This window comes from Diabrotica virgifera, chromosome 6 (genome assembly GCF_917563875.1).
Source record: "Diabrotica virgifera virgifera chromosome 6, PGI_DIABVI_V3a".
Taxonomy (NCBI): domain Eukaryota; kingdom Metazoa; phylum Arthropoda; class Insecta; order Coleoptera; family Chrysomelidae; genus Diabrotica; species Diabrotica virgifera.
In genome coordinates this window covers 198,961,234-198,982,302 of record NC_065448.1, presented here as the reverse complement: position 1 = coordinate 198,982,302, position 21,069 = coordinate 198,961,234, and the positions used below count along the sequence as shown (strand labels likewise).

Sequence of the window (21,069 nt, the reverse complement as noted above, 5' to 3'; positions counted from 1 at the left end):
TTGTAAGCCAATTTTTTTGCCTTTCATATTGGCACCATTGTCGTAGCCTTGGCCGCGCATGTCATTAATATCAATATTTAAGCCTTCCAAAAAATTCAATAAAAACGTCATTAATCCTTGTCCAGTTGTGTCAGTAACAGAGCAAAATCCAAGAAAATGCTCTCTTATCTCAACATTTTTTGTTAAGGGGTTAAGATAAACAAATCTAAAAATTATTGTAATTTGCTCTTCATGACTTATGTCAGGTGTACAATCTAAAATTATAGAATAATATTTACAATGTTTCAGTGTGTTAACAATGGTGTTTTTGATATTTTCTCCTATTACAGTTATCAGTTCATTTTGAATGTTATGACCAAGATAATGAGGCATATTGCGGTGTTCAGCTTTTTCAATGCGATTAATGTGCTCTGCTAAAACATTGTCAAATTTTGAAACACTTTCTATTAGTTTTAAAAAGTTTTCATTATCATTTTGAAATATCTTTTCTGTATGCCCTCTAAAAGCCAAATTTTGTCTAGCCAAAAACTGAATAATGTATATAATTCTTTCAATAACTGCCATCCACCTTTTTTTTTCACGGTCCATTTGGGCCTGATTAATCGAATCTACAGTTCTTCCTTTCATTATATTTTGTTTTAAATCAACATATTGTCTCACACTTTGAAAATGTGCTACACTTTTCGTTCTATATTTCTCGATAAATGACGCCAATCTTTGTAACCTATTTCATCATTAAAAGCATTTATTGCACTGCTAAATAGTTTACAGTAAAAACAAAACACAGAATCACTAGATTTAGAATAAACGAGCCAGTCCCGTATAACCGTTTCATTATTTCCTAGTTTCTTAAGAAAATACGTAGTTGAAAATGATCGATTAGAATCATCTAATGGAAATGTAAAATTTTTTATTTGTACCGGACCTATTTCAAGTAGTGAGAGCTTGACATTATCTGAAATACTTTGTGGCCAAAGGGCAGGATCTGTCAATGAATCGATGATATTCGCATTCATTACTGAACTCGAATTATTACTGATATGATCAGAAAATGCAGTAGTTGTTACCGAGGCTGCTGCGGTCGGTGTTAATGTTGCTTCCGATGCTGACGTTGCTGAAATTTCTTCCATCGGAGTATCAGTAGAAGTTTCAGTAACACCCATCATTGTATCTTCAACAGTTTTTTCGAAAACTGGATTCATATCTGAACTTGTTGATGGTCCTGGTTGAACTTTCTGAAGAAACTTGCTTATAGAACTCGTGCATTTTTTCACTTTTTCTTCTTTTTCCAGTTTCCGTTTCCGATATTGGAAACCAGAAAGTTTTTGTCTTCCATCAGCCATCTGCAATAATTTAAAAAAATAAATAAAAATACTACAACCCTCTAGCCAGACGTGAGTTTCATTAATGTACAAAAAGAATTGTTTTACAGTCCTCGTTTAATAGGTAGTAACTTTAATAACATTCTTACCTTGAGTTTGACGATGCTGTATCTCTATGGGCACTTCTGCGGTTTTTCAAAACTCACGACACTGTACTATTTAATCAAGTAAAGTTAAAATAATGTAAAGCAGGAACTCAAGAAGTCACTGGTTTAAATTCAAATTTCAGATAGAAACGAAAAATTTTTTAAGAAAACCGATTTTTATAAACTTTGAAAGGCGGTCCTTTCCCCATTAAACCAATGGGACTCCTATTTCTTTAATTGTTAAAATGTCTCCTCCCATCTAAAGGGTTCCTAATTTTCGTAGAGAGAAAATATATCAACGTCATCTATTCTACGTAAATAGATATTTAATACAAAAGATTTTTTACCATTTTTCAAAGGTTTACCGAGAAGGATTGACCTTTTTTTGGTAACAACTTCCGCTCGAACACATTTAAGATTCACAGACGCCCCCCTGTTGATTCAGTTCTAAGAAGCTTCCTAAATTGAGTATTTTCTAAAAACTTTCAGATTTGTTCACGCCGAGACAGTGGCGTACACTTTAAAGTAGGCTATATAATATACAGCATATTAAGTGTAGGTAGGTACATCTTAGTAAAAAAGCGTTTGTGCATATGCGTATGTAAACATGGAACTTGTCATTCGTTATGATCCAGCTGCCGCCCCCTATAACCTGCCGCCCGGGTGCCGTGCACCCCTTGCACCCCCGCTTAAGACGCCACTGACTGATACTCAACTGTCATAAACACCGCTGGCGAATCTAAGGCCATCGCAAACATGATCACGTGATTTCGAATATTCTGAGGAACATATCCATGTTGCCATTTATTATTTAGCAAACGTACTTTCTGAGAAATCACGAGTTGGCGATATTACCAAGCTGGCGTTATTACCTGCACATACCTTAAACTAATAACAATTCACTAAAGAGTTCTAAAACAACATTTTTATATAAATGCAGATTACAAATCTAAAAATTAAAGGATTAATTCAGAAAACACAAAAAATCGTCGAAATAACTTAATTAACCTATGAATAACGCCAATAGTGTCAAAATTTCATAAATGTCAATAGTGTCAAAATTTCATTATTTAGTGGAGTAAACTTGCCTGCGGTTGGACCAATTACAAATAAGGATTACAGAGCGGTAAATTTGAATTAGGTACTCTCCCTATTTTAAAAACAAGGATAAATTTTCCCCTTTCTATTCCGTTTGAGGTCGAACAGATAAATTATGATGAATATTTGGAAACCCGGTTCTAATTACTATATCCATTTTATTCATAAATTGGAAAAATATCGTTAAAAACTGATTACATATTAATAATTTGCAACTTCACAAATGTCATGCTCATGGACGCAGCGAATAGGGCTTTTCATTCAGTCATTTGTGGTATAATATTAAGATATCTACGTCATGCGTCTTTGGTTTGTATCATTAGTATATATATACCAATAACGTATGACGTGGATATATTAATATCAGACGACACATGACGGAAGCTCGAAACAAATGACAATCGATGAAAAGCCCTATAGCAAAGTCTCATCATAGGCTATTGATTATGTACCGGGTGATCAGTTAAGGGTAGCGAGCGGCCATATCTCATAAGATATTGGTCGTATAGAATTGAGAAAAAAAAAATCATGATAAAAGTCGCCAAGAGAAATTGCTGGAAATTATTTTCGAGTTTGTCAAACGTCCGCTAGAGGGCGTAACAACCAACACATAGTAGAAAAATGCGATTTTCATAGAATTTTGTCTAATGAAAGTTTATCGATGATATCATTTTCATATTAACAGACCATTTCCCTACATTTTTTGTCTAAAACGTTTTGTTCTATCTATCAAAATAAAGCGGTGGGAGAAGTTCAATTGTTTTTTTAAACAAACCAAGATTTCTTCCGTTTCTTTTGACCGATTTTAGCAAACTTAGGCTCATATAAAAGAGCATAATTTGCACTACAAAACGCTTATTTGGTTTTTAATTTTTGACGTTTGCTGTCGCCGCTAGATGGCGTTAACTGAAATGGTAGCAAATTTTTGAGCTTTTTTCAAAAAAAAACAAATGTAATGATATATTAATTTTTATATATTTTAAAAGAGGATAAATTTCTCTATAATTTAATGAAAATAATTTATTATCTACCTTTTTTTGAACCGTTGATATTGACCAAAATATAATTTTATTACATTAAAAAATGTCACGCCACTGTTTTTTATCAAAATAAAAATCAGTTTCATAATCTCTTATGAGCTGCTAACAAAAAGAACCTCTTGACTTTTTTTCGTTAGACAAACGGTTTTGGATTGAAAAAATAAGATATGTTTACATGGGGCGCCCATATCTCGAAACATACTAATTTACATATTTGGAAAAAAATCTTAATAAAACTGTCCAACAACAGCAAGAGCAGTAACACTAAAAACAAGAACACAGAACTTTAAAAATAAACGTTAAAACTAAATTAATAATTTTGTCGTAAATGTTCAAAATGTTGTCCGTTATTTTGAATGCACTGGTCCAATCTCTTCTGGGTGGAGTTGACAGCTGCCTCAATTTCCGCTCTTGGTATAATATTTATCGCGTTTTGAATTCGGACTATCATGTCTTCTCGAGTAGTTGGTCGAGTTTTATACACTAAATCCTTTATTCGGCCCCATAGATAAAAATCAAGGCAGGTTAAATCAGGGGACCGTGGTGGCCAGAAAAATAGGCTGCCTCTACCAATCCAACGGTTAGGAAAATGTCTGTTCATAAAATCTTGCACATTTCGAGAATAATGTGCCGGGCATCCGTCTTGTTGAAACCACATGTTTCTTCTTACTTCTAAAGGCACGTTTTCTAAGAGTCCTGGTAAATCGTTCAATAAAAAGTTCAAATACATGTCACCGGTTAGATTGCCATTAAATATGTGCTGACCGATAATAGTACCATTAATAACACCGCACCAGACGTTAACGCTCCATCGACCCTGCTGATAATCTTCACGTAACCAGTGTGGATTAGTGTCCGACCAGTAATGCATGTTATGCAGATTTACCTTGCCATTACTGCTAAACGATGCTTCATCTGTCCATAATATTTGTGACAAAATAAGACGGTTTTCCCTAATGAAGTCTCTAAGCCAGTAGCTGTAATCGAGCCTACGTTCAAAGTCAGTCTCTTTTAAGGATTGATGAATCACGACGTGATACGGATGCATTTTAAAATCCATTAATATTTTTTGCACTGAGCCATAGGATATTCCTAAATATCTGGAGATCTCTCTTATGCTTAAATGGGGGTCTGCATGAATATAAGCCAACACATTTATAATGTTATCTTCTCTTCTTACTCTACGATTTCTTCTCAAAGTTGGAGTTGGTTGCACTTGGCCATGTTGCCTTAAACGTAAGGCTAAACGACGAAAAACCATTCTCGAATGCCGTCTACGGAGGGGATAACGCAGTGCATACTGCCTAGAAGCAATCGCCGCATTTTCAAAACATTGAAAATAAATTCTCAACATATCAAAGGCTTCTTCATTCGTAAAAGGCATGATTTGTTGTAAAAATACTTTTTACATAACATTAAATTAGATGTCAATGGCAGGAACTGTCAAAATAAATATCAGCGTGATTGACAATTTGGTGTTTTCTTTCATTTTATTTTCAGTTTCGTAGATCATGGCCTGCTTCGCTTAAATGCGATGTTAGTTAAGTTTGATTTTTAATTTAATTTATGAAATAATAATAATTATTATTAATAAATTATGAACTAATGCATTCTCTCGCTAATTAAATAATTATTAATGATAAAAATAATAGGTAATAATTTTATTATTGTGAGATGTAATATTTAAAAATAATTTTGAACCTTATAATTATCAGTATGTAAACCTATTTTATTTTTTCAATCCAAAACCGTTTGTCTAACGAAAAAAAGTCAAGAGGTTCTTTTTGTTAGCAACTAATAAGAGATTACAAAACTGATTTTTATTTTGATAAAAAACAGTGGCGTGCCATTTTTTAATGTAATAAAATTATATTTTGGTCAATATCAACGGTTCAAAAAAAGGTAGATAATAAATTATTTTCATTAAATTATAGAGAAATTTATCCTCTTTTAAAATATATAAAAATTAATATATCATTACATTTGTTTTTTTTGAAAAAAACTCAAAAATTTGCTACCATTTCAGTTAACGCCATCTAGCGGCGACAGAAAACGTCAAAAATTAAAAACCAAATAAGAGTTTTGTAGTGCAAATTATGCTCTTTCATATGAGCCTAAGTTTTCTAAAATCGGTCAAAAGAAACGGAAGAAATCTTGGTTTGTTTAAAAAAACAATTGAACTTCCCCCACCGCTTTATTTTGATAGATAGAACAAAACGTTTTAGACAAAAAATGTAGGGAAATGGTCTGTTAATATGAAAATGATATCATCGATAAACTTTCATTGGACAAAATTCTATAAAAATCCCATTTTTCTACTTTGTGTTGGTTGTTACGCCCTCTAGCGGACGTTTGATAAACTCGAAAATAATTTCCAGCAATTTCTCTTGGCGACTTTTACCATGATTTTTTTTCTCAATTCTATACGACCAATATCTTATGAGATATGGCCGCTCGCTACCCTTAACTGATCACCCGGTACTATAGAAAGGAACCACAACGTTAACGGGGTTTTATTATTTCATATGGTCAGTGAATCTCTATATATGAAAAAACCGCGGAGTGCTATCATTTAAAGGGGTGCGTTTTTGAGAAATGGGTGAATTAGTCCCTGGGCACAGGTTACATTAGGGTGAGTTCTATGCACTTTTGGTACAAACACGTCTACATAAAAATTGTTCCTGGTTAAATTTCCTATCTAAATATAACTTTTTAAAGTCACAGATACTTTTTTTTACAAAAATATATTCAAAAGAAAAAGCACAACGAAACCCAAAAGAAAGAAATTTAGTTTTTTGTCCCATAACTTTTGTCCACGGGGATATAGGTATAGACATTGCTTCACATAAAAAAAAAACTTACATATTTTCTCTTCAAAATGATGTTTGGTAAAGGTCATTAGGATTTACAGTTTTCGAAATATGATTTTTCAAAGTTCGCCACTCACAGCAATTTTTGGCAATTTTCCTTGTTATTCCGCAAATATTGTTCTGTAACTTTTTTCTACGTAACTTTAGGCATATGCAATGGTACAAGTAAGAGGAATAGAAATCAATTACCTTTAAAATGTTCTACTGTATAATGTTGTGTGTACGACTTCTTTTAAAGAGGTTATCTTTTTCAAAATTTTATACTTTTAACAAGTTTTTATATTTTTTACGATTATTTTTTAAATAATGAATGGATTGCATGTGTGAGTCCATACTATTGTAGTAAAGAAAAGAGAGACGTTCTCACAAACAATTTATTTTACCACTGACGACCGGTTTCGCTGTTTACAATTTGTACAGCATCATCAGGTCCGGTTAAAGTAAAATCAAATGCTACAAACAACAAAAAACCAGAGTTAGTTAGGTGGTCTGGTTTAAATAAAATTTAATGATACAGCCAATATCAAAGTACATATGTTCATGCATGTACATGAATACCCACATGTATGTGCGCATGGTGTACAATCCTCATACTCACAAACATGCACGCATTCATGTGCAGTGGCAAGCAAAAGTATGTCAAGTATAAGATATATATTTACTTACTTTCCGGTATAAGGGAAGAATGTAGTAGTATTCAATATCATACTTTTCTGTGCACTTTGCTAGAGGGATGGTTGGTGAAGGGAAAGATTTCAATGTAATATATTAACTAAACATCGGTGGGGTCTTGAGGGGTTTAGTAGGGAAATACGACATTAAACCGATAGTCTAATTTGTTAATTATATACAGGGTGTAACAAAAATACAGGTCATAAATTTAATCACATATTCTGGGACCAAAAATAGTTCAATTGAACCTAACTTACCTTAGTACAAATGTGCACATAAAAAAAGTTACAGCCCTTTGAAGTTACAAAATGAAAATCGATTTTTTCCAATATATCGAAAACTATTAGAGATCTTTTATTGAAAATAGACATGTGGCATTCTTATGGTAGTAGTATCTTAAGAAAAAATTATAGTGAAATTTGGACACCCCATAAAAATTTTATGGGGGTTTTGTTCCTTTAACCCCCCCCCCCCCAAACTTTTGTGTACGTTCCAATTTAATTATTATTGTAGTACCAAAAGTCAGTTTTTATCGAGATATTTTGAATATTTGTCAAATCCACTACATATTTGTATATGGCTAAGTACGATTATGGAAACTTGTTAATAATATGAAAATTTATTTATGATTTACATTTTTAGGTATATTTTGAACCATATTAAAAAAGAAGTAATATCTCGATAAAAAGTGCCTTCTCAAAAAAATACAAAGAGGCAAAAAAGTTTTAAAAACACGGTGTTTAACTAATGGTATCGCATTAAAAGTTTAATTGGAACATACACAAACATTTGGGGGGTTTAAAGGAACAAAACCCCCATAAAATTTTTATGTAAACATATTAAAAAAGAAGACGCAACTCGATAAAAACTGCCTTATCGAAAAAATACCAAGAGGCAAAAAAGTTTTAGAAATATTGAATTTAACTAATGGTACCACAATAATAATTTAATTGGAACGTACACAAAAGTTTGGGGGGGTTTAAGAGAACAAAACCCCCATAAAATTTTTATGGGGTGCACAAATTTCACTATAATTATTTTTTAAGATGTTCCTGCCATAAGAATGCCACATGTCCATTTTCAACAAAAAATCTCTAATAGTTTTCGATATATTCGAAAAAATCGATTTTTATTTTGTAACTTCAAAGGGCTGTAACTTTTTTTATGTGTATATTTGTACCAAGGTAAATTAGGTTCATTCGAACTATTTTTGGTCTCAGAATAAGTGATTTAATTTATGACCTGTATTTTCGTTACACCCTGTATAGCGATGTTATTTTAATTTAATTATATATGGTGATGTTATTTTAATTATTAATGTAGCTTTTAATTATATATTATAGTTAGATGTTGTGCTGGGTGTGCGACTTTTAGTACGATTATTTTTTCTTTACTACGATTATTTTTTAAATTTTCCATTATAACTATTTTTTTCTACATTTAGGTATTAGTATAAGAGCTGTGAGACATTTTTGAGTAGGTATTTTAGGCAACTTGAAAATTTTTCAGGTGACTTTTCCATGATAGCCTAATACAAAAATGCCGGTCTGGCTGGAGGGTAGCGGTTATTTTCCCCAAAAATCCCCCCCCCCAAAGCTAAAAAAGAGCAAAAATTGTTATTACAAAAAATATCATTGACGTGACTTTAAAATAAATTTATGTATTCAAATATAAAGAAAATAAACAGGCCAGGCGACTTGAGGGCGATTGTAACTCTGCAAGATACTTGCATGGGCGTCCCAGGATTATTTTCAGGGGATGCATCTGAACTTCAGAACATTGCATCTGAATCTGTACATACTATTAATGAGTATAAAATATACAACTATACATGCATAGCTATGTACATTCCTTCCGGACAGGGAGGTGCAATTGTTATTTTGACAGGGTATTTTTTAATATTAAAAATAAATATTCTAAATAAATAAATATTTAATATAAAGACAGGCTTTTTTTGGTGAAATTTTCCAACTGCCATGTGATCAAACAAATTACGCGTGCATATAAATGAAAAGCGCTATAGGCAAGCACCAGTGTGAGAAAGAGCGTATACCGATAGCTGTTTGCGTCCTCTGTTGTAACTGAGCGAGTCCGTTCGCTCGAGAAAAATCACGTGACCTGGCGATAACCATGTTGTTGTAACTTTTTCTTAATTAAAGGAACATAATACATACTATACAATACAGTGATGAGCAAGCTAATAACCGGCAAAATAGCTCAAAAGATTGAAAACATAACACATTGCGAAACAAAAAGAGTTTCATCTCTTTTCATCTTTTGTTTCGCAATGTATTATGTTTTCCATCTTTTGAGCTATTTTGCCGGCTATTAGCGCGCTCATCACTGTAGATTTTGCAAATATGATAGAAAAAAAAACAAATGTATTATTATAAATATATAGGTAGAAAAGTATAAAACTATAAACTAAATTAATTCTGCGTCTTGTACTTCTTCTTCAAACTCCTTATCTGAGCTTAAATATTAATTCTATTTTTCTTCGTCAGACTCCCCTCAAGACTCAGATTCCTCTTCTACCTAATCTGTAAATAGTTATAATATGTATTTAGACTTAACTAAAAATTTATTAGTGATTAATTAATTGAGTTGCTACGTATTCTTACTTATATAACCAATACTTAATATATAACCAATATTTAATACTTTTCCTTATAGGTATGTATAACCAATCACATCAGGTTTTGTATTTCTTAGTATATGACCAAAGTAGCTCAGTTTTCCTTCATAGTGTTGAGTATTTCTTTTGCCATTTTCATCTTTCTTAATGTTTCCGTGTTTGTTACGTGTTGTGTCCATGATTTTTTTACATTATTCGATAACACCACATCTCAACAATGGCAAGTCTTTCTTCAGATGCGCCCGTGGTTGTGCAGGCTTCGACTCCGTATAAAATAACAGAGAATACGTAGCAACTCAATTAATTAATCTCTAATTAATTTTTAATAAATTCTAAATGCATACTACAACTATTTACAGATCATGTAGAAGAAGAATCTGAGTCTCGAGGGGAGTCTGACGAAGAAGAAGAGAATGAATACTTAAGCTCAGATGAAGAGTTTGAAGAAGAAGTACAAGATTCGGACACAGAATTTATTTAGTTTATAGTTTTATACTTTTCTACCTATATATTTATAATAATAGATTTGTCTTTTCCTATCATATTTGCAAAATCTATTGTATAGTACGTATTATTTTCCTTTAATTAAGAAAAACTTACTTCAAAAACTATAATATATAATAATTACTCTAACGTTTCGAGGCACAACATGGGTATCGCCATGTCACGTGATTTTTCTCGAGCGAACGGACTCACTCCGCTAGAACAGAGGACGCAAACAGCTATCGGTATACGCTCTTTCTCACACTGCTGCTTACCTATAGCGCTTTTCATTTATATGAACGCGTAATTTGTTTGATCACATGGCGGTTGGAAAATTTCACCAAAAAACCTGCCTTTTTTAGAATATTTATTTTTAATATTAAAAAATACCCTGTCAAAATAACAATTGCACCTCCCTGTCCAGAAGGAATATACATACAGTAGGAAAAATGAAAGAATACCCATGAACGAACATATAAAACACGCTGTATTTTCCTGTCACCATGTCACACAAAAAATTGGCCAGCGCAAGTACATGTAATTATTATTATTACATGTACTTGCGCTGGGCAATTTTCTTTGTGACACGGTGACAGGAAAATACAGCGTGTTTTATATGTTCGTTCATGGGTATTCTTTCATTTTTCCGACTGTAGCTATGCATGTATAGTTGTATATTTTATACTCGTTAATAGTATGTACAGATCCAGATGAAATCTTCTGAAGTTCAGATGCATCCCCTGAAAATAATCCTGGGACGCCCATGCAAGTATCTTGCAGAGTTAAAATCGCCTTCAAATCACCTGGCTTGTTTATTTTCTTAATATTTGAATATTTCAATTTACTTTAAAGTCACGTCAATGATATTTTTTGTAATAACAATTTTTACCCTTTTTTTAACTTTGGGGGGGATTTTTGGGGAAAATAACCGCTACCCTCCAGCCAGACCGGCATTTTTGTATTAGGCTATCATGGAAGAGTCACCTGAAAAATTTTCAGCTTGCCTAAAATACCTACTCAAAAATGTCTCACAGCTCTTGGACCATATATTTTATATAATAAAAAAGAAAGTTTATTACGTTTACTTTAAAATGGTGTATTATAAAATATTTTAGGATTATTTTTGAATAAGATATGCTTTTTCAAAATGTAATAAGTACTTGCAACGATTTTTGATTTTAGGATTATTTTTTCAATTTCTTAATATAACTTTTTTATGTGGTTGTGTGTTATAGTCGGTTCGCTAAACTCAGACGCAAATGGCTAAAGATTTTAGTACGTAACTTTTTGTTTTTTGCCAATTTTGACAAAATTTGCAAAATTACTAAATATTTAGTAATTATTAACTATTCAGTAATAATTTTTTTGGCAATTTTATCAAATTGGCAAAATTACTAGCTTAAATCACTAGCCAGTTGAGTCTGAGTTTAGCGAACGGACTATATGAATGAATCTTATTTTTTATAGGTAATACTTTGGATCCACTTGACTCGGCCGGGCAAACTTCAAAATATGGAATAATTCCAATATTTACTGTCAAAACTCCTGCACCACAAGCTTTGCTTGAAAAAATAGCATGTAAATGTATCAAAGGATGTACAAAAAACTGCGGTTGTAGGAAGATAGGAATTAGTTGTTCAATATTCTGCAAAGGGTGCATGTGCATGGGTACTAATCTACTAATTGTGGGAACTCTAAGATAACTGAGGTGTCAGAGGAAGATATTGAAGCTAATGCTAAGGAAAAGATGGACTTTGATTTTGAAAATGTTTTAAATGTCAACGTTTAAATAATTTTAACTAAAGTGATGTTTTCTAAGACTAATGTTTATGTAATTTTTGTAAAAGAAATAATTTTAAATAATACAGGTACAAAAATATCAAAGAATCACTTGGTTTTCATTATTTAAATATAGATGATACACCATCTTAAAGAACAGAAAGTAAGCCCTCTTTATTGAGCAATATAATATAGTATATCCATGTACAAGAAAAAATAAGTTATAATGAGAAATTTAAAAAATCATCGTAAAAAATAATATTTTTTTATATTACGTATTATATAATATATAATATAATATTATGTTATATATACTATATATAATATAATATTATATAATATATTATATAATAATATTATTTTATTTTTAAATTATATTATAAAAAATAGTTAAAAGTAGAAATCTTGAAAAAGATAACCTCTTTAAAAGAAGTCGTACAACATTATACAGTAGAACATTTTAAAGGTAATTGATTTCTATTCCTCTTACATGTACCATTACATATGCCTAAAGTTACGTAGAAAAAAGTTACAGAACAATATTTGCGAAATAACAAGGAAAACTGCCCAAAATTGCTGTGAGTGGCGAACTTTGAAAAATCATATTTCGAAAACTATAAATCCTAATTAGCTCTACTAAACAACATTTTAACGAAGAAATATGTAGGTTTTTTTTCTGTAAAGTAATGTCTATACCTATATCCTCGTGGACAAAAGTTATGGGACAAAAAAATTTCTTTCTTTTGGGTTTCTTTGTGCTTTTTCTTTTGAATATATTTTTGTAAAAAAAAGTATCATTGACTTTAAAATGTGATATTTAGATAGGAAATTTAACCAGGAACAATTTTTATGTAGATATGTTTGTACCAAAAGTGCATAGAACTCACCCTTATGTAACCTGTGCCCAGGGACTAATTCACCCATTTCTCAAAAACGCACCCCTTTAAATGGTAGCACTCCGCGGTTTTTTCATATATAGATGTCCATTGACCATATGAAATAATAAAACCCCGTTAACGTTGTAGTTCCTTTTAGCTACCTTATTTTGAATATAATCAATAGCCTATCATTTTTTTTAACAGAATTACTCCCTGAAGTTTGTCATGCTTATTTACTAACACTCTGTATATTCGAGTTTTGCTCTGGATGAGCTATTACAAATTATTTCATATTTTAAATATATTTTCTCTTTTAGTTCAATTTTATGTGCACTTTCTATTTATAAGTGGATATTCTATGATTGAATCAGCTTTAGTGATCAGTCTCTCACGAGTAAATCAAGCAAAACCTCTACCCTGGATCATCAAAAAACCGCTTACGGGATTATTTGGCCGTTTACTGGGATTAGGCGAATATATCAAACAGGTTAGTAAGAAAAAAAAGAATGTGTGTACTTTGTACGCATGTAAGAAGTTATACAGACTTCTATTATATAATTTCAACGAAATAAATAATATACTTAACAGGTTAGTTGTATTTTATTTAAATATTAAACTAACGTTCTTGCCTACCACTTTCAAAAAATTTTTATTAAAACAACCAAAAATTAAAAAAATATATGAATCATCCGATATTGGAACCCGGGACCTCTCGATCTCTGGTCCAATGCTCTACTAACCAAGCTATCGAGCCCCTTGAAAGTGACGTATAAGATATAATTACACAACACGGTGACAAATAGATCAAGTGAAGTATAAAAATGTTATACCTAGATATTTTATTATCTTGCTACCGAGGAAGACAAATCCAAAGACACAAAAATTATAATAAATAATACATTTACTAAAAACACTAATATGTTCTTTTAATGACTTATTTGCGCTGATATATTTATATGTTACCGGCCAAACCCGATTTCAGGACAAACTAGTTTGGCCTAGGCCAAACTAGTTTGTTCTAAGCGCGTTAGGATAAACTAGTATGGCCTAGGCCAAATTAGTTTGTCCTATCGCGCGTAAGCCAAACTAGTTTCTCCTGATATAAAGACACACACTTCAGGCCAAACTAGTTTATCCTGAAGTGTATGTTTTTACATCAGGATAAACTAGTTTAGCCTAGTCTAAACCAATTCAATCTAGTCGAAAGTAATTGATTACAGATTGGTTGCTGATTTAAACTTAAGTTTAGAAGACACTATTAAGAGTTGTAAGAGTTTTAAGTATTTAGGTAAATGACAAATCAAGATGGCACTTGTATGAAAGATATAGAAATGAAAATAGTGTGGGGAAAACAAGCCACGAAAGCACTCCATGGAGTGATATGGAAGAACACTCTAACTAAAGACAACAAAAAAGGATTTTTCAGGGCATAGTGCTGAAGATTACGCTACAATAGCGGAAGAATGGCCAGTGACAACAATAATACGAAATTAAATACGAACAGTTGAATTGGAGTTTATGAGAAGATTTCTACAAATTACCAGGTAGGATAGAATAAGAACAGAGGAAATATGAAACAGAATACAAGTAGAATGCTCAATTACAAAAAAGTTTTGATAGTAAAAGTAGAGCCCTAAAATGGTACGGGCATGAACAAAGAATGCCGGAGCACAGGTGGCCGAAAAGATTACTGGACTGGGACCCGCGAAGAGGAAGACGTAGAGGAAGACCTGCTGTGAGATGAAAAACTAACATAGGAAATGCTCTGATATATAGAGACCTTGTCGCAAATAGTGTGATGTTAATGCCTCTTTGGTCCCAATTAATTAAAACTCTATTGTTTGGTTCAAATACATTATATTTACAATCACCTCCATCAACGATTAACCATAACAATGTGTTTACATATAACAGTAACGACCTACCTTCACATTACTTAAATACTGACTACTACAAATAATAATAATATCCATATCATCGGGCGTTCACTTACTTATATATAGGATGAACTATTGCAACCTCACGCGCCGGCCTTGGTCAAGGGCGGACGATTAATGATATGCTTTACTTTCAATAAAACATCTTTTGTACAGGGTGATATTATAATACCACAACCTCAGAGATGGCGACTGGGAAAACAGAGTGCTATGGAAGACGCAAACGGCAAACTCATAACGGGAAAAAGCCAAAAAGGAGAAAGTAATTCAGCGAACTAGTACGGCTTATTATAAATAATAAATTGAATAAAATACTTTTTTGTCGGAAAAATAATCATTTTTATTAAAATTATAATTATTCGTAACAAACAAACATTGATATTGAGTTATATTCGCGGTCGGACGGACAGACAGACTAGGTCAAATTTCTCACCTTTAGTACCATCCTTGGATTTATAAGCTTTCATTTGACACCTCATTTGTCATTCTACCTGGTATAATGACGGAGGAGTTGAGTTCACGGACAGACAGACAGACGGACGGACGGACGGACAGATGGACGTGGATAATTCAACATTTTCACATTTTTTCAAAATTTGTGAAAACAACATTAATTCGTACTCGATTTTATTCGTAAGTGCATCTTTTCTTTTAATTTTTGGAGAAAACCTCATCCTTTTATTTATTATTTTTTATATTATTTAATTATACAAGAATATATTGATTTATAGCATGTATCAATATCTTCAATCGATGTATCATAATATGATACAATATATCGATGAATATTTTTTTGCCATCCCTGTTGGAACGTGATTTGGGAATTTCTCGCATGTAAAAGTTCATACATGTTCGCTAAATTTCTTTTGACTCGGCTAAATTGGTTTAGACTAGGCCGTACTAGTTTAGCCTGAAGTGTGAGTCTTTATTATATCAGGATAAAATAGTTTGGCCTGAAGTGTGTGTATTTATATCAGGATAAACTAGTTTGGCCTAGGCCATACTAGTTTATCCTAACGCGCTTAGGACAAACTAGCTAGGCCAAACTAGTTTGTCCTGAAATCGGGTTTGGCCGGTAACATATTATACATATAGTATAGTATAGTTGATCCAAAAGATGGCATAACCCAGACATCCAAAGTGAAAGTTATCCTTCAACACCAAATTGTTCTATATGGTCCACACAATGTCCAGAAAAAAGTCACACCATTTTGAGCGTCGGGTTTGGGGGGAGAGGGGGAGAAATCGGTAAATTCGTAGTTTTTTAAGTTTTTCGCCAATATTTCTAAAACTATGCGGTTTAGCATGAACAACCCTATATACAAAATTGTTCTACATTAAATTTGAAATAAAAAAGGTCCTATGCATAATCTTTCTAAAATGAATGGTTCCAAAGTTACGGAGGTAGTATAGTATAACTGATCCAAAAAAAGGCCTAACCCAAACATTCACAGTAAAAATTTTCTTCCAACACCAAAATATTCTATATGGTCCACATATTGTTCAGTAAAAAGTTACACCATTTTAAGCGTCCGGTTTGGGAGGGAGATGGGAGAGAAGCCGGTAAATTAGTAGTTTTTTTACGTTTTTCGTCAATATTTCTAAAACTATGCTTTAACGTAAACAATATTATATACAAAAATGTTCTACATGAAATTTAAAAGAAAAAATGTTCTATACATAATTGTTAAAAAAATCAACGGTTCCAGAGTTACGGAGGGTGAAAGTCGAGGTTTTCGATACTTTTTATATTTTTTGGGCAATATTTATGATATAACTATACCAAAAACCCAGACATCCAAAGTGAAAGTTATCCTCCAACAAAACATTGTTCTATATGGTCCACATAATGTTCAGAAAAAAGTCACACCAATTTGGACGTCGGGTTTGGGAGGGAGAGAGGGGAGAAATCGGTAAATATAAAAAGTATCGAAAACCTCCACTTTTCACCCTCCGTAACTCTGGAACCGTTGATTTTATAACAATTATGTATAGAACCTTTTTTGTTTTAAATTTTATGTAGAACATTTTTCTATAGAACATTCCTTACGCTAAAGCATAGTTTTAGAAATATTGACGAAAAACGTAAAAAAAACTACTAATTTACCGACTTCTCCCCCATCTCCCCCCCAAACCGGACGCTCAAAATGGTGTAACTTTTTACTGAAAAATATGTGGACCATATAGAACAATTTGGTGTTGAAGGAAAACTTTTACTTTGGATGTCTGGGTTAGGCCTTTTTTTGGACCAATTATACTATACTACCTCCGTAACTTTGGAACCGCTCATTTTAGAAGGGTTATGCATAGGGCCTTTTTTATTTAAAATTTAATGTAGAACAATTTTGTATAGAGGGTTGTTCATGCTAAATCGCTTAGTTTTAGAAATATTGACGAAAAACCTAAAAAACTACGAATTTGTAGATTTCTCCCCCCTCTCCCCCCCCAAACCCGACGCTCAAAATGGTGTGACTTTTTTCTGAACATTATGTGGACCATATAGAACAATTTGGTGTTGGAGGATAACTTTCACTTTGGATGTCTGGGTTTGGGTCTAACTATACCATACTAATACCTATCTTAAAAGATTAGCAACGAACTACATACTGTTTGTGTGAGCATGCACAATTATAAAAGGTTTGTTCCTACAAGGAATCACAAACTAGTTTATGCCAGTTTCTGACTGCCGCACAATACGCATGTGCGAATTCAACCAGCCGCGAACTAGTTTGTGATTTTTGTTGGAACAATATTCTACCGAGCTGGCAAGTTGCCTAAGAGCAGTGCCCAGAGAAAAGAAAAGAAAGAAGAAGTAAGCATTCTGGAAAACGAGGGAGACGAAAACTTTTAACTATTTTTAGGACGAATTCTATCTTCCAATAAAATTTTCACTTCCATAAATATTCACTGTCACTCATTATTTCATAAATTATAAAAAAGTATAAAACACTAAAATACAATATGTACTTAAATCAACAAAATAACCAAAACAAAGGTAAATGTACCTATTTGATATAAATAGTTATTTAGTGTGAAGCATGTGTAAAGTGTGAGCACATGTGAGTGAATCAAAATTAGACTAATTGCGCATGTCCGTGATTACATCATCATCATCAGCCTCTCTCAATCCACTGTTGGACATAGGCCTCCCCTATTTGTCTCCAAACTGCTGTTATAACCATGCATTTTGTCTTTTTTGTGGAAATTAACATGTTAAATTTTCTGGCGGTTATGTTAAATTGGTGCAGCATACGTTGTAAATCATCTTTGCTTTGAGAGATTAGTATGCATCGTCCGCATAGCAGATTATTTTAAGTTGTTTTTCTCCCATTTGGTATCCCTTTTTTACTTCTTACTTTTTTATTATTTCGTCCATGATCAGGTTGAACAATAAAGGACTCAAGGAATCCCCCTGTTTTATCCCATTGCCGGCTTCAATTGGGTCAGTTAGTTCATCTTCCACTTTTACTTTTATTGTGTTGTTCTGATAGATGTTTTCGATGGTTTTAATTATTCCTAGAGGTACCTCCCTCGAGTTCAACAAATGGATAACGTCCTTTAATGTGACCCTGTCAAATATGCTTTCTTAATGTCCACCTGGTCCACGAAACATAAATATGACGATTTGTTGTATTCCAACGATTTCTCTTGAACTTGCCTCATTATAAATATAGCGTCAGTGCATGACCTTCCCGACCTAAAACCTTGTTGTTCTGCTAATGGAATAATTTCATTCAATTTGTTTGTTACCTATCACTTTTAGAGAAAATGCATTAAATATTATATGTAACTTTTTTTATGATCTTTGTTCCGTTTTAACATAATTTTCCTGATTTGCTGAATCAGTAAACTACGAATAATATTTATACTTCACTTTTGCGTATAACTACACTTGGCCCCATTTTATTAAAACTACTTTCATCTTTCATCAATTTTGTTTGAAATGTGTGAACAACAAACTTGACGGTCAATTAAAATCGAACTGTGAAAATCTGCCTTTAATTTTAAAGTCGAAAATATTAGATTTTGTTATGTAACTTAATTTTTTTTAGACCACTAGTTCCCATAAGAATGTTGAAGAGGTTACAGACCATGGAAACCACGACTTCGTTCACTTATGTAATGGGGAAGACAATTATTACGTTACCAAATCTGCATCCAATATATCATATAAAGAAGACTGGATTTTGCTTGCTGCTGCAATAGATAGAATATTTTTTATATCCTTTTCACTGTTCTTTATAATAGGATATTTTTGTTTAAGGAATTAGCCAAAGATCTTTTAATTTGCATTATTTTTTAATATTTACATTATAAAAAACATTTTATCATTAAATAAGCGGTGTATTTTAATTATTTATTTAATTTACAGTGTCGTAGCACTAAAAACACAATTAATTTGTAATATTTTATTTACGTTCGAATCCCAGAGGTGGGTAGAAAATTTTTCTTTATTAAAAATTTAATATAAAAAGAGACGTGGCTCTTGCGGAGTGCCGAAAGAAGTGAATACTCCTTATAGATTCGATTCGATTCAATTCAATTCGTTTCGATAATTTTGTTTAATTTTTTTCAATTTTATTTAACTTTATTTAATCTAATTTATTTTATCTCATTACATTTCATTTTATTTAATGTTATTTAATTTTATGCAATTTTATTTTTTTTTCAAATTTTATTTAATTTTATGCCATTCTATTTAATTTTCGTAAATTTATTTGATTTTATGTAATTTTATTTAATTTTAGTTTAATTTTCAATTCAATTTCAGTCAATAATAAAAAATTCTGATCCTATTGTATATCTAATTTTACCATAGAAAAATGTGGCACACAATATTTTTCTGAAATACCTACTGAACAAATAAACTGTTACGGGGTTAAAACCACTCTAAAGCCAGTCAAGAATTGAAAATTCGGAATTTATATTTAGTTTATAAGTTATTTAGTAGTATAAAAACATGTGCCGCTCTATTTTTTTTTAAACTGAACAAATCAAAAATTCGAAGTGGTTAAAACCACTCCGAACCTAGATTTTTCACAGTTGATTATTGTGATTGTGTAGAGAAACATACTGCAGTCGGTCAAGCGAAACGTAGAACAGGGGTTACTGAGAGGGTAATCCATTTACTAAAGCTAAAAATCAGTATACACATTCTAAATTAAATATAAATAAAAGTTATTATAGTCGGTCAGCTGTATGACGGGACAGAGCCGGTCGGTCGGCCCCAATGAATGTACAGGGTTATTCACTACATTTTGACCACATTGTAAACTGCTTTATTTACAGAATTAGAAAAAAATGTAAAATACAAAAGTGATTCGATTTTTAAATTATGATTTTTGGCATTTTTAAATTACGATTTTTTCATGCAGTATTACCCCTTAAAGTTTATCGCACTTATTTAGAAACACCTTGTATTGATGACGAACATGCCTAGTTGTTAAACTACCTAACTTTTTTATGATCCAACATAAGCATATGAATCAACACATGCTTTTTTATTTGAGAAATACTCATCTAGATTCCTGTCCATAACTGCTTTTATCTAAGTAGTTCAGATTTAACTTCTAACTTACAATTGTTATATTTCTTTAGAGAATCTCCTTTTCATTCCTCCTTAATTATTTTTTAACGGAGTCCATGAGAAATACACGTTTATCTCATAGAGGTATATATTAACATAGAGGGAGCCTACCTTCCGCGCTTCCTGACGACAAGATCTCATCGACTGGTTTGCTGCATCTCTTTCTAACACATTGGGTGCATTCAGCAGACACAATCGCTAACTAATCGATTAGTGATTTTCTGCTGAATGCCACATAAATTGTGACATTTAGCATGTAAATCACAAATCGATTACTAATCGATTAGTTAGCGATTGCGTCTGCTGAATGCACCCATTGTATCGAAAATCTATGATGACATTCAGTGTGAATGTAGGCACGGAAGAGGAGGACAACTGTAGCAGCTTTACTATGCGTAAGAGTGAAACAGCACTAATCCAAATAAAAAAGATGGTGTCGTCACTTCGCTCTGAATGACACTCTCCTCTCTATGCTAATATATAACTCTATGGTTTATCTATGATTAGTGTGACCAACCAGCCCGAAAAATCCGGGACATGGTCCGAATTACGAAGTCGTGTCCCGGCGTCTCGGACAAGGCTTCCGGGCCATCCGAATTTTCAACGTTTTGGTAAGATTCTA

The 21,069-nt window shown here is 32.3% G+C and overlaps 2 protein-coding genes across 3 annotated transcripts in view; both read left to right on the top strand.

The window, feature by feature from the left end:
• Nucleotides 1-19,213, top strand: part of LOC126887120 (neuronal acetylcholine receptor subunit alpha-5-like) — a 79,675-nt gene extending 60,462 nt beyond the window's left edge. For both annotated transcript variants that reach the window (XM_050654477.1, XM_050654478.1), the window contains exons 7-8: nucleotides 13,241-13,410; nucleotides 18,913-19,213. In XM_050654477.1, coding sequence (XP_050510434.1) covers nucleotides 13,241-13,410; nucleotides 18,913-19,131 — 389 coding nt within the window. In that variant the 3' untranslated portion in view covers nucleotides 19,132-19,213. The remainder of the gene's footprint in view (nucleotides 1-13,240; nucleotides 13,411-18,912) is intronic.
• A 1,555-nt stretch (nucleotides 19,214-20,768) lies between these two features.
• LOC126887116 (piggyBac transposable element-derived protein 4-like) overlaps nucleotides 20,769-21,069 on the top strand; it is a 36,205-nt gene continuing 35,904 nt past the window's right edge. The window contains exon 1 of the mRNA XM_050654466.1: nucleotides 20,769-21,058. Within this exon, the coding sequence (XP_050510423.1) occupies nucleotides 20,947-21,058 (112 nt within the window). The 5' untranslated portion in view covers nucleotides 20,769-20,946. The remainder of the gene's footprint in view (nucleotides 21,059-21,069) is intronic.